Source organism: Harpia harpyja, chromosome Z (assembly GCF_026419915.1).
Source record: "Harpia harpyja isolate bHarHar1 chromosome Z, bHarHar1 primary haplotype, whole genome shotgun sequence".
NCBI lineage: Eukaryota > Metazoa > Chordata > Aves > Accipitriformes > Accipitridae > Harpia > Harpia harpyja.
In genome coordinates this window covers 8,598,681-8,624,540 of record NC_068969.1, presented here as the reverse complement: position 1 = coordinate 8,624,540, position 25,860 = coordinate 8,598,681, and the positions used below count along the sequence as shown (strand labels likewise).

At 44.0% G+C, this 25,860-nt stretch overlaps 1 protein-coding gene across 9 annotated transcripts; it reads right to left on the bottom strand.

Annotated features, from left to right (window-relative positions):
* Positions 1-369: 369 nt before the first annotated feature.
* Positions 370-25,821, bottom strand: TMEM40 (transmembrane protein 40). Of its 9 annotated transcripts, none has more exons than XM_052778964.1 (15): positions 23,679-25,821; positions 16,852-19,088; positions 16,450-16,506; positions 12,718-12,774; positions 11,769-11,908; positions 11,022-11,175; positions 8,817-8,924; positions 7,883-7,936; positions 6,955-6,990; positions 5,517-5,549; positions 4,045-4,104; positions 3,650-3,721; positions 3,493-3,567; positions 2,685-2,747; positions 908-2,209 (listed from the first exon to the last, which is right to left on the bottom strand). In XM_052778964.1, exons 4-15 carry the CDS (start codon positions 12,764-12,766, stop codon positions 2,190-2,192), a joined length of 864 nt encoding a protein of 287 aa, XP_052634924.1. In that variant the 5' UTR covers positions 12,767-12,774; positions 16,450-16,506; positions 16,852-19,088; positions 23,679-25,821; the 3' UTR covers positions 908-2,189. The 9 variants fall into 9 exon arrangements, with proteins under 9 accessions (XP_052634930.1, XP_052634931.1, XP_052634924.1 ...); XM_052778967.1 differs by having other exon boundaries at positions 16,852-17,660; XM_052778965.1 differs by lacking the exon at positions 23,679-25,821 and having other exon boundaries at positions 16,852-17,094; positions 17,445-22,882.
* Positions 25,822-25,860: the final 39 nt, after the last annotated feature.

Sequence of the window (25,860 nt, the reverse complement as noted above, 5' to 3'; positions counted from 1 at the left end):
CCAAGCTGCCAGAAGAGTGCAATAGCCCCTCTTCTGTACAGAAATGTTAGGCACTAGATAGTGAAAAGCAGGAACGTGTATTGCGGGAGGAGGGTGGCTAGTGCCTTTGCTTCAGTTCCTCCTCTCTGCATTGCCCCCCAGCCATTTAAAACCAAAGCCAGGAAGGAAGGACCCTATGTGCTGAGTGATGTCGAAGTGGAAGGAGATGTACCGGCTCCTGGGGAACCCACAGTGGGAGGTGGAGGCCCAGCAGAGCTATGGGAATGGGCCATGAGCTGTGGGCTCGACTTGCTGGACTTTTGAAGAACAGTAGCTCAGTGAACACAAGCTTGTTTAAGGAGACTGAAACTCTTCATAGGAACTTGTATCATATTTTTGAGCACTTGGCCAGTGCTGCAGCAAGGGTGATATGTGAGACCAGAATGAGAGCCTTGCCATTGGGCAAGAGGCAAGAGTGTTTTAAAAAGCTGAGATGGACTTAAGAAGAAGGATCTGAAAGAACAGCAGGAAATTCCCAGATACCCAAGAGGACGCGGCTGAACACGTAAGTTGCTTTTTTCTATAGAATTGACTCTTCTCATGTGAGCTGCTCCAAGCTGGGTGAGCTGTTCATCTTGCATGATGTGTTCCACTGGGTGATTTTTAAATGTTTTGCTTATTTTACCCTTAAGCAACTTCTGTTTAAAAAAAAAAAAAAAAATTAAAAATTTATTTTGTTGACTGCAGAGTACCAAATTTGAAAACATATTTAGTACTAAAATATGTTTCTCATCCTGACTTCCACGATTACCTTTCAGAAAGACATTATACAGCAGAGGAAACTAAAAAAGCAATTTTTGTCAGAGCAGGGTGACTATGCAAACTTGTCAGTCTGCCCAAAAGCCATTTGATGTTAACAATGCTACACTGGTCTGAGCAAGATTTTATTTGCAGACTAACAACACAAAATATACAGTATTTTGGTGTGACAGGCTATTTATACAAAAACATGTAAATAGTATATATAAATGAGAACATAAATATTATGAAATAACTTGCATTCATCCTTACTGCTTAATTTAACCCCTGACATGTTAGGTAACTGCTGTGCTGTGTTGGTACAGGCCTTCATACAATTGCTGATATTTCTGGATGTGCAAATGGAACCGCAACACACAAGAACGATCAATGCTGGTGCTTAAAATTTAAAATTAAGTACATCTAAAAAGTAAGTGTTTTGATTTTCTGAGCAAGGCTTGAAATTGCTTCTCTAAAACTCTGGGCTGTTTGGGCTAATGGCTTTTAGATTTACTTTTCCTTACAATTTCATGTTTCATGGCTCTGTGTCTGACTTGATGTCTTCATCCTTCTATGGGTATGAAGACCTTACATTTTTACTGAAAATTTAAAGGTATCCCCTTTTTTTGCAGTCTGCCTATGATTGCATTAGCCCTACATATATTATGTGTAACATGTCCCTGTAAAATTAAAAGAATGTCAAAGTTGCACTTTATTTTACTCAAAGAAAGAAAAATGTTGGGGGGTGAGTCAATCAAGCATTTTATTTTTCCTCTCAGAAGAAGAGATGAAATTTGCTGCTGTTAATAATCTCATTACTGCACCATTATGTCACTGCATGTAAAATCTCACCCAGCTTTCACTGGGTGAAATCATTATACGCCCACTATATTGAGTTCTGCCACAATAAATTAATCTGCTTCAGTGCTATTGCACTGTTGGGGCTCAACTGTGTAAGCAAGCAGCTGGTGTTTGCCTGGTTTGCAACATCACAAGGGGTGAAGAGGAGGTGGCTTTGTGGTTGCCAAGATTCCTACTGAAACATCCAGAGCCTAATCCAGAACCAGCGGAGGATAATATTGGTAATTTTGTTGATTTTGATACACCATAGGCAGACTAACATGGTTGCATGGGGGAGAGAAGGCGAATGTGTTTATATTTAATAAACCTGCATCTAGATTGTCTTATGAGCTCTGCTGAGCCATGAATCACTTCAGAAAAAAGAATGGGACCCTGTAATGCAGTTTCAGCTTTATTTTTGAGGGGAGGGAATGATGTCTTTCTATGGTTTAACACTTCTGTATTTCATGTTAGCCATTAGGTTTTTATGTTTGCCTCATAAAACTTTTTTTTTTTTTAATAGTAGAAATTCAGCCAGAAGGGTTTTGTGGAACTGTCCTGAAATACTCCTGCTAGGCAGCTTTCCTCATACCTGTATGATAAAGAAAAAGAAGACTTTCAGGACTATTGTGTTCAAATTGTCATATATCTATGCAGCTTTTCAGCATTCTTCATGTTTTGTGTTCATGAACACAGATAAACATGAGCCTGGAGTCACTTTGAAGACCCAACAAGAGAAACCTACCCCCCACCCTGAATTTTTAACTGAGCTATAGAATTCTTACTTGGACATTGTCAGGAAATAGTTAATACCCCATACAGAGTAAAGTAGTAAAAATGTGAAAATGCTCTGCGACATGGAAAGAGTCAAGAATAATTCATTTTCAAACCCAAACAGCTGTCATGAACTGTAGTAAAATATTTCTTTTTTTTTTTTTTTTTTTTTTTTTTTAATTAAGATGACTGGAAATTGTAATTTAGAGAAGAGGTCTTAAGACTTGACCAAAATTAAGTACCCAGGAAGGTCTAGGGAATATGCATGCAGTCAGTAAGAAGATCACTATTACCTGTCGGCCTGAATTTGCCAATCAGAGGAACAAAGCTGTCAAGTACGCTCCGAATTCGATACACTAATTGTGAAAACAAACATTTTTTTCAAGATGAGCCAGACAGCAACATAAAACATAAAAAAATAGAAAAATGGCAAAACCCAAACACTGACACTTGCAATACTAATGAACCCAAGCACTTTTCAGTATCATTAATAACAAAGTAGTGACAAGACTGATTCCTGAGAGAACCATCCACAACCTACCAAAAATATTAGCACAAGATTACAAAGGCAGTTTCTGTTCTCAGCTGGGAAGCCATAACTTGCTGCTAGTTGCACCTTTCCTATGACATCCCTAGGGATTGCCAAGAATCACCATTTTTTCGATATAATTTTCAGTAGCTGCTGCCATCCAGGTTCTGCTGAGAGCTCTTCCTCAGGGTGTTCAGCTGCCTCAGTCCCAGGGGAATGAATGGCAGCCTGAGTGCACAGCAGCTTATAGAGTGTATCTGGGAAGACTGCCTTGCTGCTAAAATTATACGTTGTCATGGCAACTTAGCATTCGGCCATTGCTGCAGAAAGAGGTGACTCAGGGTCTTGTGATCATTGAGAACGAAAAATGAGTCAACTTCTCCCTTCAGTGTCACTAAGGCATGTTTGTCTCCAGCCACACTGTGTAATTGTGAATGAGATGTTACAGGATAGTTGTGTGATGATTTACGAAATCTCAGCACTAGCTGTTTTATAGACTGGTGTAGTTTAATGACTGTGTGACCTTGTATTCCTAGTGTGGATACAAAGCTGGCAGCTACAGATACACTTACCTAGACCAAAGTATATCCCAGTGGTTTCCAGGGAGGCAAAGGTGATTAAACCAGTTCCAAGAGAAATAGTCCAATCTAAGGCAACAAAATAAATGTTTGGCTTTGTTCATTTTTCTAGTGTGCAACAATTTATCCTTCTACTGAAGTCTTGTCTTACCTTTGTAGTAGTAGTAGCAAATTAGTAAAGTTCCAATTGCAAAGCAAAGAATGACAAAATGAAAGAATTCATCTGAAATAGAGAGGGAAAATTAGGTCGCAACTGCAGGTGTGGCCCTTACGAATACACCTTAAGGTACAGTGTATCATTCGGCGAACAAAGTCTATTTCCACATGAGGTCTCATACACCACACTCAACTGCAAAACATAGATGCACGCAAGTTGGTATGAGAAGTCTTGATGATTTTCACTGAGAAGCCTTGATGCACTTCAACAAACTACTCATGTCAAAAAAAAAAAAATTAAAATCTTTTAGAGCCAGAGATCTTATTCGTGTACTAAGATTCAACAGGGTTGACAGCAGTTGAATTTAAAAAAAAGTTTTTAAAAATTACCATCCTTCCGTATGCCCATCCACCGTACTGTCCACTGATGGAGGCGAGTGTTCTCATATGCTACAAAAAAGAAATGTCTTTTATTGCCGTGAAACTCAAATTAAGGAGTTTTAAGTTTATTTCCCTTTTTGTATCTGAAATCAATTCTAGGAGCAGAATACAGGTAAAACTGTTTGTTCAAAGGAAAGATCTGCAAGCCTTTCAGAAAGATCCAATCAGCAATTTTAAAATCACCCCCAAAAAAGCAGGGGTTTTGGTCTTTTGTTTTTTTTAAAGAAAAGCATAATCAGATGGTTGCATTAGCAATAGAGAATTGTTTTAGAGCACACTTTTCTGTCTAGTCTGGGACAATCGATAGTCTCAGAATTACAGTGGGGGAGTAAAGCAGTAGTACAAGGGAGCTTCAGTTTGATACTTGTGTGCTTTGCACAATCACAGCTACAGTAATATAACCATCTTCATTACTAAGCCTATGAGTACCATCAGTCTACTTAAGCCTGATGTTGAAGTATTTCTGCACCTCCGCAATTAAGAACTGTAGCTGACAATTAGTCTCCTGTAGCTAGCTACACTGATATGTAGAAAGAACAGCATAACAACAAGCTAGATATTTGAGAGGTTTAAATAGAGAGCATTTTTTCTATGCTAGTTGTGAGCAGAGTTGCCAAATTGTGTTCTTTCTCTGATTATATTGTCAAAAGTCAGAAAGAGCTGAATATTTTATCAGATTTCCAATGACGTGTTCAAAGCAGAAAGTCTTTCCATTTTTGTTTGAGAGGACCCCCAGGCAGTCTGTTGCGTATAAGCCTGTGGGAGTTGACTTATCACAAGTTTTAGATGCTGATTTCATTTACATTGAACTATGCATCCAGGCAACCACTGCCTGGCAGTGAATTTAGTTTTCTCTAAAGATGTAACAAGAGAGTACTGGAAATGCACTCCAAATGAGGTACAGACTTTTGCTATTGTGATTTTGAACTGTGAAGCAACTAAACTTTGCCAAGAAATTCTGTTCTGGGTCACCTGATACTGGAGTCACATTTTTGATTCTTTGAGCATGCTGGACTGAGCAAGTTCTGGTTTGGGGACAAACTCAGTTATTTGGTTATTAATGTTAACATAGCATTGCACTATTTTGACTCACAAATGTTCTTCTGTGCAGTTGTATGAATGATCTATAGACGCAGAATTTATCAGAACAGCAGTTCATACTTGGCAGGTGTCAGTTCTGTATTAATCTGCCTCCTAAATGCAATAGTCCCACTGTAACTTTACATCATGGAATGACTTGCACAGTATTTCTTCTATTAAAGCATTACAGTATATTTTAATAACTATTCTCAAACTTCTACTTTTTGGTTAGGAAATATCTAGGTATCAAGGAGCTGGTACAACCGTCATCACTAAGCAAAACTGAGTCCTGAAAGACACCATCCACAAGAAAAAACTTCCATTTGCTTGTTTGTATTTACCATCTGCAATTGAATCCTCTCTTCTGGTAATCTCTGAAAAGCAACATAGTTTTATTATTTCTGATGGTAAAAATACAAATATGTTGTTTCCCACCATTATCAGCACTAGCAAGCACAGCGAGTATTCACCTATTTGGTGACTCAGTATAGACAAAATAGTACTTGAAAGTACAGGAAATGAAAGAAGTTAAAAGGGCCCAAGAACAGATTACAACAAAACTGACTATTCACAGTGATCCCAGGTCCTTTGAAATAGCTGGGCAGTAGAAGATTGATGGCCTCTATGTTAATATTCAGTTGCTAAAACCAAGTAGGGCTGGGATCACAAGTGCTGCATGTGGATCACCGGAACCTGTCCAATACAGTAGGCATGGTGTCCTGCACTAGCTAAATTTTTTCAGCATCTCAGTCTGGTGTATTGAAGTAATCTAGAACTGAAGCAACAAAAGCCATGGTGAGAGGTGGAGAAGCCAAAAAAAGTACTGTAATCCTCTTTCTGCACCTGGCATTGCAGGGAGAATATTGTATTACAATGTGTTCCTCTACCCCAGTATTTGATGTAGCTCCTTGAGGACAGGTAACTCAAAAACTTCCCCTAGGGATTATGCTGCAATTTCTATCTTCCTCCCAACTCTGTCCTCAGCTGAAACAGTCCAAGTTGCAGCAACTATTCCCCACTGCCCAGAAGAAAAGTGGTTGAGCAGGTGTCCTGAAAAAGGCCAGTCTGTTGGGCTGTCTGCCTCTCCTAACTAATGAATGTGGCATTGGCCTGGGAGTGGGAGGGATGAGGTTCGTAATGCAATCAAGCCATTGAAAATTTCCTACTATGGGCTTTTTACATCTGTTCTGCTGCTGCTCAGCAGTGCCTGATAAAAGGAAATTTGCCTTTAGAATGAATGTTCCAGCCTCTCAGCTGGTACTGTTTCTCTGTTGCTTGTCATTTGGCTTTCACCTAGTATCTTCTGTTGAGGAACGCTCTGTGCTCTGAGCTAAGTGAAGAAGGCATTCAGAGCTGAGTATCACTGTTTTGCAGAAACCAGGTTACAGCTCCCTCCCAGTCTTGCATCCCTGTTCAGCAGGAGATAGAGGGCTGCAGGGAATGCTGAAAACTGCAGTCTTGGGAAAGACTGAATAGTTGCCCAATAGAATCACTGGGTTTTCCCCTAAAAAGGATGACAACTGCTGTGAGCTGATAGGCCTACAAAAAAAAAGGGTTAATCTGCTAGAACTCCTTGTACAAATCACCTGCTATCAGCCAGCCACTACGACAAGCTTGCAACAAAATGTCTGCACCATGCCCAGGTCCAATGCAAGGCTAACAGGAAACCAATGGATTTACAGCCAGGGGGTTATTTTTTAATATATAAGCATGTCAGAAAGAAGAAACTGCAGTTACAGTCTTCCTTCCAGCAGGATGAGGTTATCTGGGAACGCTTACCTGAATCTCTGTAGGGAACAACCTCTGCTGGTATGCCTAAAATATTATGCAAAGATTATGTAGATTAATATCCATAATGAGTATGCATACCTTGCTGCCAGTCCTAGCTCATGCAACTCTGTTGAAATTAGTGTGGTTGTGTAAAGTGACAACGTAGATACCAACTCGAACTCATTAGAGAGGGCAGCTCTGTTGTGGGTTATGCAGGTTGAAAGTCAGAATCATGAATGGATTATTAACCCCCCCTATTCCATCTCTCACACTATCTGGAGTCGGGTAGAATCAGACTCCTGTGAGACAAATTAGATCTCCTAATATCAATTTAAATGATCTGCTCTTACACCTGGGCTGAGATCAAATTTAAGACATTAATTACATGATTAAAGCCTTAACTTCTTTACATCCATGGTTCTATACCATAAGCTGATAGCTATTTCTGTGTGTTGTCATGGCACATTTTCTTCATCGATAATGTACTTATTTTTCATTTTTCATTTGGAAGGAAAGGAAAAGCCTCAGGGACAAGATCCAAGGTGTGGTCCTCTCTGATGATCTCCGGTCAGCACTGAGGGCTGACTGCAGACCCTGTAAGCAGTGGCTGCAATAGATATTTTCAAAACTCTTTTGCTGCATTTCAATGGCAGCTGTACAGACCCAGGCAGCAGGACTTCTCCCACAACAGTAGATTTCGCTCTTCTCCTGGTTCAACTCTAACCACAGGGCATGGCTGAGTGTTAGTATTACTTGAGCTTCATCTCATAGGAAATGCCTTTCCTACAGCCAAATTCTGACTGGTCATTTTCCTACATCTATACATGTTAGTATACCTTTGTTCAAAAGTCAAACCAAAGAATGCCAGAAATTATCCTTTTTTGATTTATATTGGTTGTCTCTAGTAAAAACCAATACTGTTGTCACTTTGTCCTACCTCCAAGTAACTGGCCTTCAGTCTTCTGTCTTCCTAAATCTTCCCCATCACTGTCTGGATAGAGAAAGTGTTTTTTTATCAGATTAAAGAAAAACGTGGCAGCAGTATCAGAAACAACAGCACTGTCATTGTTTGCTCATAATACAATAATGGCTGTGGCATATGTAGGTAAAAATCAAGGCTTTGAAATGCAAGGATCATTATTGGCTGCTTTTGCCTCGCAGCTCTCTTCAAAGCTGGCTGAATAGGAGAAAACCAGCAAAATCTGAAGTTGGAATAATTTGTATAAAGGGGTATAGTGAGAAAGTTCTTATTTTAAACACATATATCATCAGCACTGTTGATGAGTTTGAAAAATTTATTTCTAAATGCAACTCATTTGATCTTAATCAGCTAACGGCTTTCTGTAATAGAATAAGCCAGTATCAGCATTATCACTTCCATGTTGCCTATCACTTCTTAGTCTCTCTCATTTTCCATGAATGAAACGGTCTAGTGGCAGCCAAAATAACTTTTGATATACTGTTGATGTTTGCTAATAAGAAATGCTAGAGAAGTACTAAAGCATTGCCAGCTACTACTGTACATTGATTATTCTTTGCCTCCTGCTATAGCACAGGCTTCAGTTAGACCATAAAGGCACTGAAGATCATAGAAGTTATGATCTTTTATTTGGGAAGAAATCTTGCAGCAGATTTCTATGTTTCTGAAACCTCCAGCTTCCACAAGAGTGGCAGGCAGCCACTATTTCACTGATAATGAATCTAGGGGTACTGATTATTTTCTGTGTTCTCTCTTTTGCACAATTTCTTACTTTTTTCAGAGTTCTGCAGAATTGCTACTGAATTGCTGCAAGTCTCCTCTGTGAATCTCTTATGAACATGCAATCAGACTAAGTTATGTATCAGGGAAAAATAAAATAAATCCTCTTTACCTTGTGTATCTTCATCCATGGACTCATGGGATGAGTTTTCAGCCTTTTTTTCCCCTTGTGAAAGCATGAGATTTCTTTCACATCTCTTCAGGAGTTTCAATTTTTCATCTGTTTTATATATAGATGGAAAAAAAAATATCAGAAACAACTATTTACATTTTCTCTCTTTTACAATGACAGATTGCACAATGCTTTATTAAAGGTTGTCTGACAGGAAATCAGACCCTTGGTCTTACTTCAGCTGTGTTTTTTGCACACAAGGAGTAGTACAAAGCATTACAAATGAAAGCAGTATATACCCTACTGTTTAGACTTTCTTAAATGGTTGTGGTAGATGCCTAAAGTTTCATATTCTGGCCTTTAATTTGCCCCTAATGCTACCTCTGTGAAAATCTCCACTCCCTGAAGCAATAGCCGCTGCAGCTGAAAAGATGCTTTAGCTGGAGAGGGGTTGCTCACCCTTCTCTGGGCTACTTCTCCCTTCACCCCTGTGAGTTCCTGTGTTTATGCCGCAGTGCCAGCACCCTCTTGTGGCACAAAGGCAGAGCCCTCGGAGCCAGCTAGGCAAAATCACCGAGGAGGAGAAATCTGCAGGATGCTGACTTCTGGGCCAGGCGGTGAAGTGCTCCTGCCTTGTCTGGCTGGAGTTGCAGGTGATTCTTAACAGCTTCAAATTCGACTCTGTGCTGAGGGCCGGCGGGTCTGTGCATCTCTTCATTATTAGTTGTAGTATTTGGACATATGCAGCTAGACATGATTCCCCCCTGGCTGCTTGGTGCTGCTCACTGTACAAGAGCAGGAAGGGGGGCTCTGCTGTGACAAACATTCCTACTCTGAGACATGACCAAAGCTGGGCTGCTGTCCGGGCTGGGAGGTCTCTCCCCTTCATGAACATGTTTGATCAAGGCAGAAACAGGAACAGGATCTCCTTGAGTATCTCCAGTTAAATTCAGGGTTATCTTTAGTGAGTGCAGCTCTGTGATCTATTAAAGACAATTAATGACTCTGTGGACCCTGTGGAACTGCACTTACTTTCTTATTGCACAGCTGGGCAAATAAGAAGTGCAGTGGAGTCTGTTTGTATCTTGTTGCCAGGTTCAGCACCCTGAGTGGCATCCTCTAGCCGCTCCTTTTAGTTGCTAGTACATGTGCTGCTAGTGTTATCAATTAATATGTATAACATGATTGAAATAACCAGGGAGCTGCTAAAGTCCTGTGTACAGGGCCCCCCCCCCCATCAGTTAATATTTAAAATAGGGAAACAATAACTAGACATGGATTAGGAATAAACTATTAGACAATGGAGCTTTGTAGATAGGTAGAATGCTTATGTCAGAAAAGATAATGGATTGTGGTCTGATCAACAAACCTTGAAGAACTGCTTGGAACTGCCAAGATTAGGGAAGAAGTAGGTAAAAGGCAATTCCTACAGGGGGAGAGCTCAACCACCGACTCATTGACCACCTGTTCAAATGATACCACCTGCTCAAAAGAAGACAGTGAAGAAAGAAGGCAGAGTCTGCGCACTAATTTACGAGAGGTGAAGAAGAAAGAACCAATTGTTAAGGGAAATAATAATGAATATGTATTACTTAAGTGTATAAACGTGGGAATTTTTGAGACAAAGGTATGCTGTATTGAGACAGGCACCCATTCATGCGCATCAATGAAATTAATTTGAAAATACCTTGACTCTGTGTGTTATTGGCTTGCACACCAGGTAAACGAACTCTGTTTGTGGGACAATACTAGGGCCATTTGCAAAAATATTTTCAGTGATAAAATATTGGATTGGCTTGGATTTCTTACCACTATGAGAGCTTAGAATGGTCCAGGCTGGCTGGATAACAGTCCGTGCAAAAAAGTATCCTGGGTGTCATGAATCCAGCTAGACAGGAAAAACTGAGGCACCACTTTAAGCCAGAGAAATTTCTTTGGCATCATCATCTCAGGACATCCTCTCTCCCTAAACACACATGCGTTTTTCTGCAGAAGAAGCCCAAGTCAAACTAAAGTAAAATACTATCTTTGGCTCCCATTATCACCATACCTAAGTGACTTTTCTAAGCAGTATTTCTAGACATTTTAGTTGTTCACTAATAATCACTTCCAAGCATATATCAGAGTTTTCAAACTGGCGTCAAGTCCCACCGGCACTACAGTAATTTTAACAAAATAGCTGACGAGCAGCCAGGTAGAACTCACCCTTTCCCTTGGAGCTGGGCAGCTGCCTATATCCAGATGGGTTGGTTGTCTTCAGCAAGAGGTAAAGAACAGCCATTGCCCTGACTCCTTTCTTCTCTATGGCTTTCAGGCAGGCCGCACAGCCTCCAGGCAGGACATTGCAGCTGTTGAGGAGCTGAAAGAAAGGTAAGTAAATAGCAAATAGTCCTCCCCATAAAACATAGCCTGTAAAAACATACCCTGCTATATAAATGAATGTATCTCACCCCATCTGTGGGAATTGTAATCGCCTGCCCCTACTATACAACAGGGAAATCAGGGACAAAGAGTAATGCCAAATATGGGAAGAGAATGTAAACTCCATTCAGCAACTCAGAGCAGAGCTGTGAACTGGGAAAAAACCGTGGTGTGTAATAGTTAACTATTTAAAGAGCTGGAGAAATATAGGGTATGAAAATGGACATGCAATCTCTGCAGTGTCTTACAGCAAAATGTTACTAACAATGGTCCTGCCTAGAAAATGGTGAGCTGGACTGATCCTGAGGAATTTATACAAAGCCAGTTGTTCTTGCACATGAAGAACAATGAAGTAAAAAGCAGGTGCCCAAGTCTCATTTATCCACGTGCCCTTTTACACCATTTAGCATGTTTTAGCATACCAGACAATTGGAGTGTGTGTTTTCTCTCCCCAAAGTATATATCAGAGAAGTATAAAAGTATCTGTAAAGCAATGCCTTACAAAGGATGCATGCTTCTGTAGTAACTTACATTGTTCTTTTCTTCAGCATTCAGGATGGGTGGGTCAGTGGTGGCTAAACATTTTACAAGTGATTCCCAGAAGGACTGGTCCATTTTCTCATGATTCTCCAAGTAAGTGGCATCAGCAGTAAAAACTCTCTGGAAAATGTCTGCGAGGAAAAACAAGCAAATCACTGTGCAGCAGTAGAGGTGGGTTGCATGGTAGTGTTCCTGTGGTGTTCAGTGTAGGTGTAGTGACAGACATCAGACTCTAACGTGCTGCCCAACATCAGCGTGTTGTTAGCGTATAGGAAAGAGAGTAGTGCTGTACTGTATAAAGCAACTCAGTCTGCCAGAAATTGGTATAGAATCATAGAATGGTTTGGGTTGGAAGGCACCTTAAAGATCATCTAGTTCTAGCCCCTCTGCCATGGGCAGGGACACCTTCCACTAGACCAGGTTGCTCAAAGCCCCTTCCAGCCTGGCCTTGAACACTTCCAGGGATGGGGCATCCACAGCCTCTCTGGGCAACCTGTTCCAGTGCCTCACCACCCTCACAGTGAAGAAAAAAGTAGAAAAATGTCGATAGTCCATACAAATTACTGATGTCTTTGTGATGCTGTTGTCTCAGTTAGAGAAGCAGGGGAAGTATTCCTACTATGAGTGCTTATTCTGACCACACTATTTTATAGACAGGCACAAAGACACAAAGGGCTGGATACCAAGGTATTGAGATAGCTCATTAGGCATTAGATGCATGAAGATTTTGCTGTGCATTAAAATTCTGACAAGCACATGCCCCAAGGCCTGATTAGAAGCCTCTGGAAGAGCTGGGAACTAACTACTGGTCTCTTACAAGCAAGGAGATGGATGGAATGTTTTCAGAGGAAACAGGTTTCATTGACTCAAGACTACTCTAGCAAACACTGTTGTGTAGTGTGAATGAGACGAAGCTTTGATCTTTGTGTGCTACCCTTACCTTGCTGTTCTTCAGTAAAATCTGGGAATAAGATATTCAAGTTCTCCATTGCTGTACCTGTTCGAAAGGGGAGAAAAAGCATGTTTAGAAACAGATCAGATCTGAACTTCTCTGTTTTTCTGTCTTACACTTGATTTTCTGCAAACATGGCATCTATCTCTGGGCACTTTAGTTTTGAAATCACTTCTCTGTTGCAATGGGAGTTTCACATGATGATTCATTTACCCTCCTGGGACCCATTCTTGACTCCTCTGAGTGAGTCTTGCTGGCTGGTCTTTGGTTATTAAGAAAGAACAAAAGTCTGATCATCATGAGTAAAACGAAAAGAAGTCTGACTTGATCATTCACATTGTTGTTTTTTTACAGCTACAAGGGTGTCTAACTATTTACCACAGATGTGAGTAACTTAATAGGCCCTGTTCCATTCACAAAACAGAATGATTATTCTGTACCTTTGACATCCTTATACTTAAAATGTACCATCGGTACTTTGTCTCACAGAAGACTTTGACGCTTCAACATCTGTTCTTCCCAAGTTGTCATGAAAAGTAAATTTCCACTAACTTTAGGCTTATGAATTAAAAATTTGTAAGTGTCCATCCCAGATTTCTTTCTAGTATTTGCCATGGAAACAAAACATTCTGACATCCCCAAAATCCAATGTTTCCTTTTGTTTTGCTAAACTTGCCCCAGAAATTTTGTTCTGAGGTTCTTTTGTTCTGATGATGCATTTTTTGTGGTGGTTGTGGTTCTGAACAACTGCCTCCGCCTACTGTGGTCCAGGCATCCTGCACTGACTGCATCTCCCCTCATGCAGCATTTCAGCTAAAACACTATTGTACCGAGATGTAAAAGAAGATTTTTGGGGAGCCTAAAGTACAGTTTCCACTATGCACAGCGCAATAGGAAAACAGTTTATACACCCACACTTTTTCTTACAATATGACTTTTGGGTCCATTCAACAAAACACTTTCAATCAAGCAATTTGAAAACTAAGTATTTCCTTTAAATTTTCCAGATGGAAAACTGTTTCTTTTCCTACAGGCAATTTCAGTTCTCTAGTATCAGTCAGAAAAATATTCTAATACAAAATCCAAAACAGGTCCAGTTAATATCTTCAGAAGGATAGTATAACACACAAGCAAGAACATCCTCATTCTGGAAACAGAACAACTTTTTAGTGTGTCAGTTCTCAGAGTAAATTACATGCAAACAGACTGGAAAGTAGCTGCAAAACCCATCCCTCCCTTGGAACCAGGGTCAAGGTCCCACATTTTTGGTGTTCTTCAAGTGATGAGGTCCTTAGTTTGAAACTCTTTTTAGCCAGTGGTTTGCTGTTTGGCTCTGGGAAAATTACATAACCTCTTTAACTACTTTTAAAGGCTAAGCCCAGAAAACTGCATACCTAACTCCTAGGTGTATTGTGAAAAAAAAAAAAAATTTAATATTTTAAGAACATTTTTAAATCATTCCTGACGATGAGGCTATCCAAGACATCTACGATGGCAGGTAATATGTTTTATCTAACCACCTGATATACATGGAAAAACTGGCAAGTTTTTGGACAAACAAGCTTTGAACTCTACCAGTTAGTCTAATAAAAGCTTTTACCTCTCCCACAAACCTTGCCTGACTTAAAGCCTTTGCTGCTGTAGCTGTGGCAGCAGCACTGTGTGACAGTCACTGGCAACGTGAGACTGTGAGCACCGGATAGGGAATGCAGGAAACGCATCTGTCCTCTCTGCCCCGGTAAGCAACAGCTGATGTTGAAATACAGGACTCCAGCATACCACACCCTGGATAAACTCATTCTCGGCTGCACAATAAAGAACATAATTTCTGTGCAGTTATGCATCTCCAGCTATGGTTTTCAGCCTTTTGCAGTATCTTTCTTGCCTTCCTATTTACTCAGCTTAAACCTTGCAACAGTGTTTGCTTTTGTAAATTAAATCCTTTAGACCTATTTGTGGACTGCACAGTTGAAATACCAGGCCTAAAGGAACAAAATTACTTTAAATATAAACATTTCTTTTCTGACTGATGAAGTCCATTTCATAAAAGTATTTATAAATATCTACATATTTCACTGTTGAGCGAAATTCAGGAGGTTTGTCTTTGGGGCTCCTCATGAGGGCCACTTTCATTGGCACATTCAAGGCACGTTGCTTTTCCTGTAACACAAACCTGTCGCAGCAGCTGCCTTATGCCGGCTTTGCGTCATTCTGAAGACAGAGCAAGCAAGTAGGCACTAGCAGATCTGTCCTACCATGTGCAAAGGAAAAGCAGATTCAACACTGAAGGCAGAGGAGACACTGTCAACCTCATTTGCTATCAGACTGATTTACCTTAAAACTGTTCCATTTGCTGGCCAGAATGACTGGACTGCTCAGCTGTACCAGCAACAGAAACACATTTGCCTAATGCACTTATGGATCCTGCTATGATAAGACCTGAATGCCACAAGAGGATCCAGGAGCAGCCAGCGTCTGCTCCTGTCTCCCTTTCTGTGCCTCCAGCAGAGCTAAGCCCAGTCAGTCGCCAAGCTTTACGTAACTAAGGAAGTTGGGTACCTAATTTATCTTAGACTATGGACAATTAATTCTCTTGTGGCTCTTCTGCAAAGAAAATCAGATCTAAACAAAGGATAAGTATAGGCATTTAATTATTGTATGTTTTAAAAGTGATTTAGTTGATTATACCTCATAATGAGAGAAGAATGATGATATACTGTCATTTCAGCCTGGCCGTGAGCTCATTGGGGAATGACATGAACAACAAACCTCATCTTGCTTTCCCCACAGTAAATCAGAACTTAATTGCAGCAAGGTCTTTTTAACAAGTTAGAACAAAATCCGTGTGCAGAGTCGGACTTCTAGTTGTTTAGAAAGTGAGGCTAATAACTGCCATACACAACAACTTTTTGCTTAGCTGATGAAATGTATCTGAGTGAAATTGTTCAATGGGATAGCAAAAAACGTAAATAAAGTAAAATAAGGTTGTTCTGATTTCACGACAAAAACCAGACAATCATAAACCTTTTCCCTTTGAAACTACGTTTACTTTTCATTTTAAGTTATATGCTGACACCAAATCTTGCCAAATTTTATTTTAAACATAAAGTCCCTCCCTGCCCTTCTCTCAAACCAAACCAAACAAGTTTCATAAAGCACACCTGCAAGTCTTAAGTTGGTCCTAGCAGTTAGTTCCACAGGAAGATGTCTTGGAGGACTGTGGCAGTGGTGAAAGCTGGTAGTTTCTGCCAGCGAGACGACAAAAACTGATCCACACTGGCTCAGTTTGAAACCATTCCTACTCTAGTCTCCTCGGGCAATGCCACCAGTAAGATACTTCTGCTATTCATCTGCTTGCCTTCCTGTTGTCAAATATAGTTGAAATGCGACGGAGAAGTAGCAAAACTCAGACTTTTCAATCTTTACAGTGTCCTTGAAGACAGGCAGGTGGAGAGACCCAGTGAGTGTGTGTCACCATCGGGAGGGCAGCTCCCCGGGCTCGGTGTGACTGTCCCCATGGGGGTGAGCAGGGAGCGGGTGCAGCCTGTCCGCCCCTTGCCACAGCACCAGCGCTTCCTTCCTCTCCCGGCTCTTGCAGCAAGCCTGGACACGGCGGCTGTGCTGCTGCCAGCCCTACACCTGCAAACCTGGGGCGGTTTGCTGCCTGGTACTGTAATGGCAGCACTCCCATACACATTTACGTACAGTATTTGAAATTACCTGGTTTGTGTTTCTCCTTATGTGCTGTGTGCTCTTCTCTGTGGTTGTAGGAGAGCTCTGAAGGGAAGAAAATGAGCTCATCAGAAGCCAGAAGAGCTCATGGGTTTAGTCTAAGTAAAATTAAGGCAAACAAATCTTCCTCTACGCATGAAGTACAGGGCTTGCCATGAGGATTTTATAGAAAAAAAAAAATTTAAAAGATGGGGAAGTCCCGTCAAGACGACGTAGGGGTTACAGGGAAGTCCTGTGGCTCACCCCCACCGTGCCACAACCCCTCGTACAGCGGTGTGATCCCTCAGGGAGTAAACAACCACCCAGCCGTGTACCCAGAGCCAGGACACAACCCCGAAACAGCCTCGGTCTCGACCACAAAAAGCTCCCGAACCCCTCCCCGGCACTTACCTGCAGGGCTGTGCGATGGTTCGGGATCCCGGGGCAGGGTGTGCTCAGTGCCAGCCCTGGCACGCGATGGCAGACGGGCGGGAAGGCGTTGGGGCCGGCGCTGGGGCCTCACGTGTCCTGCCCTGACTCACAGCGAGACCGGCGGCGGCCCCCGGCCACCGGCGGCCACGCTCCAGGCATGGCGGGAGGAGCTGCGTGTTTTCCGTGTCCCCGAGCTCTGGGGAAGGTGGCCGAGGGCCAATCCTGCCGGCGTGGGGGAGAGGAGCTGGGCGGCTTCCCGGCCTGTCTCGGGCACCGATGGGCTTCAGCAGCCCTGACTAGGCGGGACCCCCACCCCATGGCTGCTCCAGCACAGCCCCTGCTCGGACTGGAGCCCCGGGCCCGCTTGTTTGGCCCGTCTGGGACGCGGGAGGCCGGGGATCCCTCTCTGAGGGGAAAGGCCCTGTGCTCCCATAAAGCCGAGCGGGGATGCCACGATGGCGGTTGGGAGGCCCAGGCACACTGCCCTCCTGCCCACGGCGTCCCCAGGCTCAGGGAGGGAGGCGCAGGGGGAACACGTGTGCAGGGAGCAAGGAGACGGGTGGTTTTCGTACCACGCTCTCATCAGGAACAGGACATTGCCAGAGGGGGGGCAGGTCCAACCTTCTGGGCTGGGGCCCCCAGGAACAGCCCCCACCATCATCCCCGAGGCAGACCCGCTGCCCACGTCCCCGTGCCCCAGGGCTGCCGTGTCCTGTGATGGAGCAGCTGGACCGCTGGCAGGGAAGGGAAACCATCCATCACGTCTGTCTCCTGCAACCAGAGAGATGCTGAAAACACAAAACCGGAGTCACCTCCGGGTTATGGATGGGCTCACCGAGGCACCACAGACTGAGCCACGTTCAAACTCTTCCTCTGCTGTTTGTTCTGCACTTGAAGTCGCTGAGGGCTCCTGCGTAGGTAAGAAGTGCAGCTACCCCTCTGAGGAAGAACTTTACACCACCCTGACCAGGTGATAAGCTTGAAAACAGGACGATCTCCTGCTGTGTTTGCAGGTGTGTGGGGTATGAGTGAGGTGGGGCAGCCAGCCCTGATTGCCAGAAACCAGCTGGGTTGCGAGGAGCAGCACTGGCCATTTACTCCCAGGTAATCCACCCTGCTTGGGCCAGCCCTCAGCCCCCCCGGGGCATGCTCAATTCCCTGAAACCCCACACCAAGCTTATCTGCTTAGTATCAGACAGGAATCCCAATACCTAAGTCAGCTGAAGCAAAGAAAATATCAGCATTTCCTAAGCGAACCTCCCCTGCCTAGCATTTGCTTTCACTAGAGGCCAGCGGTCTCTCAGGTCTCATCACGCACCCTGTGATAGATTTCCACCTGAATCTTTACCAGGTGCAAAAGTTCTCTGGATTTCATAGCTGGAAGTTAGATTTTTATCAAGTTAGGTGTGCTTTTCCAGCAACACATATAAAAAGTGAATGGATGCAAATCCTCCATTTGTTATATGGTCAAGTGTCATTCGCAGTGCATTGTCTGCTCACTCTTGGAAAGCAACAGGGAGCAGCCTAGGCTGGATCCAGCCTCCAGTTCCTGATTAGCCTGAGGGAATGGTGGTAAACAGAGGGGTTTCTCTTTGCCCTTTCACGGCAATCTGTTTTGCTACCTGTAACTCTTATTAATGGCCTCTTGAGTTCTGATAATCACAAATATCAGAGATCAGGATGGACAGTCCTGAAAGACAAAGGTCCTTCAGGTCCTTGAGTTGCCCACAGGCAATTTCTCACATGCCTGCGACTGCTTGCATGTCCTCACTGCCTGGCTGTGCAGCACCCATATGCTCTGGCTGTCTTGCTCTATATAGGCTGCTATACACTCTCGGCCACTCAGAGTACCAATTTACTTCTTTGACTACAAGTTTAATGCTCTGTCTTCTGGCAGGAGAAAGACATACAAACTGTTTCCTCATAATCCTCACTGCCTCTCTTAGAATAACCTGAAACAAAGCATCCCTCTGTTTGGCTTTGCTTGTCCTATACCTGTGGTAAGCTCATCGGTGCTCTCCTCTGAGCCCTTCTCATCCACCTCTGGTGCATGTAACTTCTTCGGCACAATATTAAACTGAAGCCACCACTGACTGCTTTCTTTTCAGGGGAGCTGCTCCTTCACTAGCAGGTGATGGTTTCTGACCCAGCCAGCCTTCAGCAGAAGGCAACAAGAGAGTAGGAAAGCAGGGGTAGACCTCTCCTGTGCACGAGAGCTGAAAAAGGAAGCCCAGCTCAGCACCTAACATACACCAGCTACACTGAAACAGGCATTTTCACCTTGGTGTTTCCCACTACAGCTGCCCCTGGGTACATAATTAACTAATTAATTAAGCCTTTCTTATGCTAGTATCTTGTCTTTGGCCCATAGTATTCTCACCTAAGGAAGCAGCCCAGCTTCCATGGCCTCCTGAGCTCCTTCTAGGCCTGCTCAGAGGTAACCCAACCTTTCCGCTGCTGGACTAAAATACAGTTTGGGGTTTGGCTTCATTTCAGGAGGATTTGTGGTACATCCTGGTGTAAGAGTTCCTTTTTCTCAGCAAGCATTGCCTCTGTCTAAGCATGATGTTTGGTCACTTGAAAATGTGTGTGAAGAGTGATAGCTGGTGTCATAGGAGACTACTAAGGACATTCCAATAGCACAGTGTGTCTATTGATTATACAAGGTGTGGTCATGTTGTCATTTGTCGAATTAAGCTAACTGTTTCACCCTGGTGCAGTCGGTGCCCAATGAGGGCATGTGCAGAGCAGGTTGCGTACCCTCCCTCTGCTCTCTTTGTCATGTACTGGTGCTTCTGGAGAGGCTGGGACACAAAGTAACTTATGCTTCCTGTAGTAGGTGTGCATTGATTTTCTTCTTTTCTAGTTCTTTGGGGGTTTTTTTGTTTGGGTTGTTTTTTAAGCAGGCTGTTCCACTAGTTTTCCACAAGTGCCCATTCAAGTGCCTTGTCTCACCTACCCTGACTAATTACATGTAATGTTTAACACTTAAAGCAGCTAATACTCTGCATCTACTTCTGCTGGAAGAATATTATCTAATTTATTAGCATGCTTTATCATGTATTACATGTGTTTATTTTGCCCTTATTTGGTGACTGTCCTCTGAGAAAGTTAGGAGAATAGTGATTTATTCTTTGTATGCTGGGAAAATTGCTTCCAGGAGGGGTTTAGAGACATGAGACACATCCTGAGCAGCACTTATGCTTGACACTAATTGGGTACAGCATGTGTGCAGATTTGTCACACAGGCAGATTGCATGAGAAATGTGGAAATACTCCTAAGTGAGTGTAGGAGGGGCCCAGTGATGGCACGTATTCAGAGTAGTAATTGCTTATTTAGTCATCACATTTCTGATGGATTAAAACACTCCCATGACACTTTTTGCCCTACCCTGACTTTTATCCAAAGGGTTGGTTAAGTTAGTCCCTTCTGTGCATTTATTCAGTTGCTACTTTTCTCTTTCAATAAAGTCTGCTTAAACAATTGTTGTGAGACTGCAAAATTCAAGTAACTGAGGGAGGATTATACTTCACTGTCAGCTGCATTTTGCAGGCTACGGCTAGTTTACAGATACCTTTCTGGTTTTAAACTCTGAACACCTTTGAGAGAGAGAGAGAGAGAAGAGAAAAGCAAGAAGTAGTAAGTACAACCCACCCCCCAACCCTCCAGACTATCACTAAACTAATAACACCCTCTTATGCTGAGAGATAATGAGAAAACAGCCATGTGCCTTGGCTGAGCTGAGAGCAAGTCTGAGGTTTAGCCATGAAAGTTTTTGCAGAGTCATATGGGAGAGCGGATCATGTTGAACTTTAGTGAGACCTTTTGGAGATTTTTTTCTCATTCTGTACCCTTCTGTGGGATTACTTGCTGTAATAACTAATTCATTATACTAATATTTCAAACTAATTTTTGCTAAAGCCTGTTGAATTTAAGAACTAGGCCTAATTTTATTTAATATTTGACTAGAAACAGGAGTTTCTTGTTCTATACACATCTTTTAGCACCTCTCCTAAACCCCATCAAGAACCAAGCAGAACACCATGCTCACCTCTGTTTTTTCTTATTGCTTCCTTAAACTTTTACTTCTAGTTAAAATTACATTTTCTTCAAATTCATTAGAAGCTTTCTAATATCATGTGTTGTAGAAAGTGGATCAGGGTGCTACAGCTATATTCTTATAGCACAAATTTTATTATTTACATTAAAAAAAATCTCTGGTTTCTAATCACTACTGAGACAGTGGCAATAAAGGCTGAAGATGCACAAGATTAAATTAGTGCATATTGCAGACCCTGTTGACAGACTCCAGAGAAATGGTCATCTCTGTTTCTCCTCGTTACCAATGATACTATTGCTAATAGCAGGCTACCTTGCAGGTTCTTGAGTCTCAAGTTTTCATTTTTTTGGCTGGGCATTATGGAGATGCTAAGCAGCTGTCCTGTGCGTTTGCTGGCAAGCCAAGTGTTTACAGACCTTGAAATAAGTGATCATCAGATTTTGCTACAGCAGGTCTGGAAACGTGTGGAGCAGCTATTGAGCCACCAGCAGCTTTGTTACACCACAGTGCGCATTGCTTAGGTGTGTCACAGGCATACAGATATGACCCTTAATAGTTTGTGCTGCTCAGAAGGTGGCTGTGGCTGCTCTTGCAAATGCAGCTCCCAGTTTGGCAAAGGCTAAGTGCTCCAAATTTCTGCAACTCCCCAGAGGTTATTCCTTTTTTTACCCCTCTACACGTGATCAACGTTTCAACATCCACCCTCTTGTGGGGTCAGAAGTTAGGGAAAAAGCCACCAGCCGGTCAGCACTGCTGAACTCCCTGAAGGTCCTTCAGCGTGTGCTGAAGCATTTGTGCAGAAAAACTGCCATCGTGTGGCCTTGTCCCTGGCCATGGCGACAGCCTTGCTCCCACCCTGCCCTCCATATCCCTCTCCAGGGGTGTATTTTAGTTTTACTTGGCTCTGCTGATGCTCAGCTCTGCAGGCCTTTGCAGGCACAGGGTGTCACAGCCTGCTGCGAAGGCTGCGGCTGCCCTTTCCCAGCCCTAGTGGGCTCTCTCGCTGCTGTGCTATAAAATGAGCAGCTCTGGCTTTCTGTACATGGCCTGTGACCTCATGGCTGGGCCGAGGCTGCGTGGGGATGGCTCTGAGGGTGCTCGTGGAGAGCTGCTGGAGCACAGCCGGGGAAGCTGCCCTCCCAGGGAGGGGAGCACACCCCATCAGGCAGCTTCACCCAAGGACTGGGAGACAGTCCCACCTAGGGCTCAGCCCACAGCTCTGACCTCTTTTCCAGGCACTGTCACAGGGGCAGCGAGGAAGGAACTCACAGTCTGCCAGAACAAAAGGAATCCACAGCCAAGGGATTTCAGGGCCAGGGGGAAGCAGGCAGCCCAACCACCTAAGATGGAAGGAGCTCTCCTTTGTTGCAGCTCCCTTGGCATGACATGTCCAGCCTCAGCCCATTCGTGCACGAGTTACCACAGTCAGTGACCTGAGAATCACTCCTCTGGCCAGTTAATGAACAAACAAGGGACTGCCTGGGAGAGAGAGGCCTGGCACATTCCCTTGGCTTTTGCATGATTCTTCTGTTTGAGCAGGCTAAATCAGCTGAAGGTGTAGGCCAGGATGTATCATGCTCTGGAGAATTACTGACCTCCTCAGGTGCTGTTACCAACAGCTTGTGAGGCTAAAGAGCGAGCACTTCAGTCTCGAGACAAGCACAAGATCCCCTCCTTAATGGCTAAAGCTAGTGACATTAATGCTCCCTCACGATGGGAGCTCCCCTTTACCATGGGTCAGAAGTGTACAGGCTCACAAATCACCTCTGAGGGATGCAGCTCTGCAGGAGGAGGAGGGTTGTCTGGCCCCTGGGGCAACAGCTGCCAGTCCTTCCAATTTAGCTAAAATAGCAGTTTTCTGCAGGGGGCGTTGCAGGCTGGCTGCTGAGGCCCAGGGCCTTGTGCTTTCCTTGCCACCATCAGCAGGATGGATAGTGTGTCCCCAACACAGGCAGGGGAGAGCACACACTCCCCGGGAAGCACAGGGAGCCCAAGGGACTGTTCTCTGCTCCAGCTGATCCTCCCTCTTGAGACAGCCCCTTTCCTCAGCACTTTTGAGCACACAGGCAGCACCAAGGATTTTGATATTTAATCCTTTTTGTGGAATGGGTTTGCTCCTAGAACCCCTTTTGTAACCCTGTCAGCGAGGCCAGCTGACACCTGACCTTGCACCGCTACCTCAGCAACATCCCTGCTGGGAGACAGCACGGCCAGGAAGCAGAAAAGCCTACAGGGGTAACGAGGCACGAGATGTGGGGTGACCTGTTGACACAGGGGCAACACAGGGACAGCCATGCAGCAGGGCTGGGCCAACAGCTTGGCTGCACTGACAAACCCAGCTCAAGCTGTACCTACAATCCTGCCACAGGTCTGACTCTAAAGTCAGCAGTACTCTGAATTTGATCTATCCATTGTTTCCCCAGGATATTATTCTCAAACTTTTGCTCCAGGATGTACCCAACAAGAATCCTCCCCTCCCCAGAAAGAGGGTTCTGTCAACTACTGGCTTCACATTTCTGTGATATAAAGTGAAAACACACAAGGATGTGTCAGACGGCGGGGGGAGAGAGGGACGGTGAGGGGAAAGATAAGCTGATGGTGTATCCACCCTGAAGCTTTTATGTGCACTAGGACCAAGTCCCAGGTCCCTCATGCTTTGTAGAGTTTAGAGCAATACTGCTAGCACAAAAATCTCAGTGAATGTGGAGAACTTCCATACCCCTGTGACTTTCCCAGCTCACTGACCTGGTGTGATCACTTGGCAATCACAGGCAGGCAGGGCCAATCTTCTCTTTGTGAGACAACTACTCAAGGTGACTTCCAGTGCTGTCAGTGCCTTGCCACCAGGATGCAAGCAGATACCATCTTCTGGAACCTTTAAAGAAAAGTCCAGCTTTGCAAAGCTATTAGGGACAAAGCGCGGCTCTCCCTCAACAACTCAGCTATGTCCTAACACATTCCTCTCTTGCGATCACCTCAGGGCACTGAATTATTATCAGGTTCAATCACCTGCAACATAGAGGGGATGAAGGTACATTTAACTTTAAAGCTGTCTCCTAAAATCAAGGGTCTGCTAGCAGTACGTACCTAGAGAGCCCAAAGGTTATTTACTAGAAGCTAGAATCATTTGAGAAGTCTGGTCCAATCCATTCATCTTAAAATACGTGCTTTGGATCAGACACTACAACCTTGATGGGGTATGCAAAGCTTGAATTCAAGCTCTATCTCCCTCTTCTGCCGACACCAGAAAAATGGTGATACCGACACAGTATCACCGTATCTCCCATCCAAGATCAAAATTCAGTACTACCAGTCATTCCCAAACCTTGGAACTGTTAACTCCAATGAGGACCGCAGGATCCCTCTCGTCACTCCAATGAGGTCTGGTTGCCCATCCGGCAGGCAGCAAGCACTAAAAGCCCACTGTTTACCATCTGAGAGTGCAAACCTTTCTCAAGCTACAGATGTGGCTCAGGCTCTAATGAAACTGCTCTATTCTGGCACCTTTGTAAGAGGCTTCGAAACAGCTTACTCTCCAGCTCAGGCTCTGGGAAAAGTTCTCAGACCACCAGAAGGTCTCAGCTACCAATAACCAGAGCTGCAAGGGTGCCTGAGCACCCAGCTCCCTCAGGACAAGAGGAAAGCATGCTTGAGGCCACAGAACACATCTCCTGCTACGTTAAATGTGCAGTGGGGAGAACAGCACTGCTAACATGGCACATAAACCCATCTCTTGATTTACAATACATAAATCCACTCCAGAGAAGTTTAATGTGGGCTCCTGGGGCATCATATTCTGAAAAAGACACAGTACAAGAAAAAAAGGCAAGCAGAATTCCCCAGTCTTTAAAACAAATGTATCAAAGCTCCATCTACTCCAAGGCTGCACAACACAGCAGCTGCTGGAAGAAGCAGTATCAGCCCAAGGACGAGGAGGCTTCTCCGCTTCCCAGAGATGGCCTGGAATAAGCAGCACCAATCCAGAAAGCCTGGTCTTGCAGAGCCCTAGGGAACTACCGAGACTCCCTGAAAGGGAAAGAAAAAGGGCAGAACTCCATACCACAGTATGCTGCCCAGCATCCCTGCTGGGAGATGAACCAGACAGGCTGATCCCACAGTGCTCAAGCTCTGTGGGAGCATGTGTCCTGGGAGGAGCAGTACCTTCCAGAAGACAGATCCCTACACCAAAACTGCTTTGGCCACACCAACTGTGTGGCAACACCTACTCCTGCGAGAAACCCTGGGGTCAGAGGAAAAAGGGAGAACCATTACAACAGCCTGTCAGGAAACCAGGAAGGGATCCGAGAGAAACACAGCACACTACTAGCTGGGACCAAGAACAAGCAATGGATCTCAAGTGAAGAGGTCAGCCTGGTACAGCCCCAGTCCCAGGGATGTCTGTGGTACCCTCTGTCTCCCATTCAGTCTTTGGATGAAGAATCTTGGGATAATTTAGGCAGGGACCTCTCGTGGTCTCTAACTCACCCCCCCCCCCCCATTCAAAGTCAGATCAAGCTGTTCACGGCCTTTTCCAGACAAGTATCAAGTTATCTCCAAGGATAGAGATCTCAGGACTCCACTTCAGCACATGCAGAATAACCAGGGCATGGGTCACGGGCGTATTTTTGATGTACTTGGGCCACAAAGCAACTGCCTGAGGAAAGAGATAGGTGCTTTCCCTCCACCCAACAATCTTGTAGGACAGCACCATCTCTCATCACTTGACGTCACCCCCAAGCAATGATCTGTGCCTGTTCTACTCCACTGTAAGCTCTGCAGAGTTGGTACAAAGCACTTATTTCCACTGGGGCTATGCACCAGAAGCGGCCAAGCCTCCCAGATGTGCAGCCCAACCTGACAGTAAAGAATAACTGGCTAGGTGAGCTGAGGGAAAGGCTGGAGGAGTATTTATTTGAACAATGGAAAA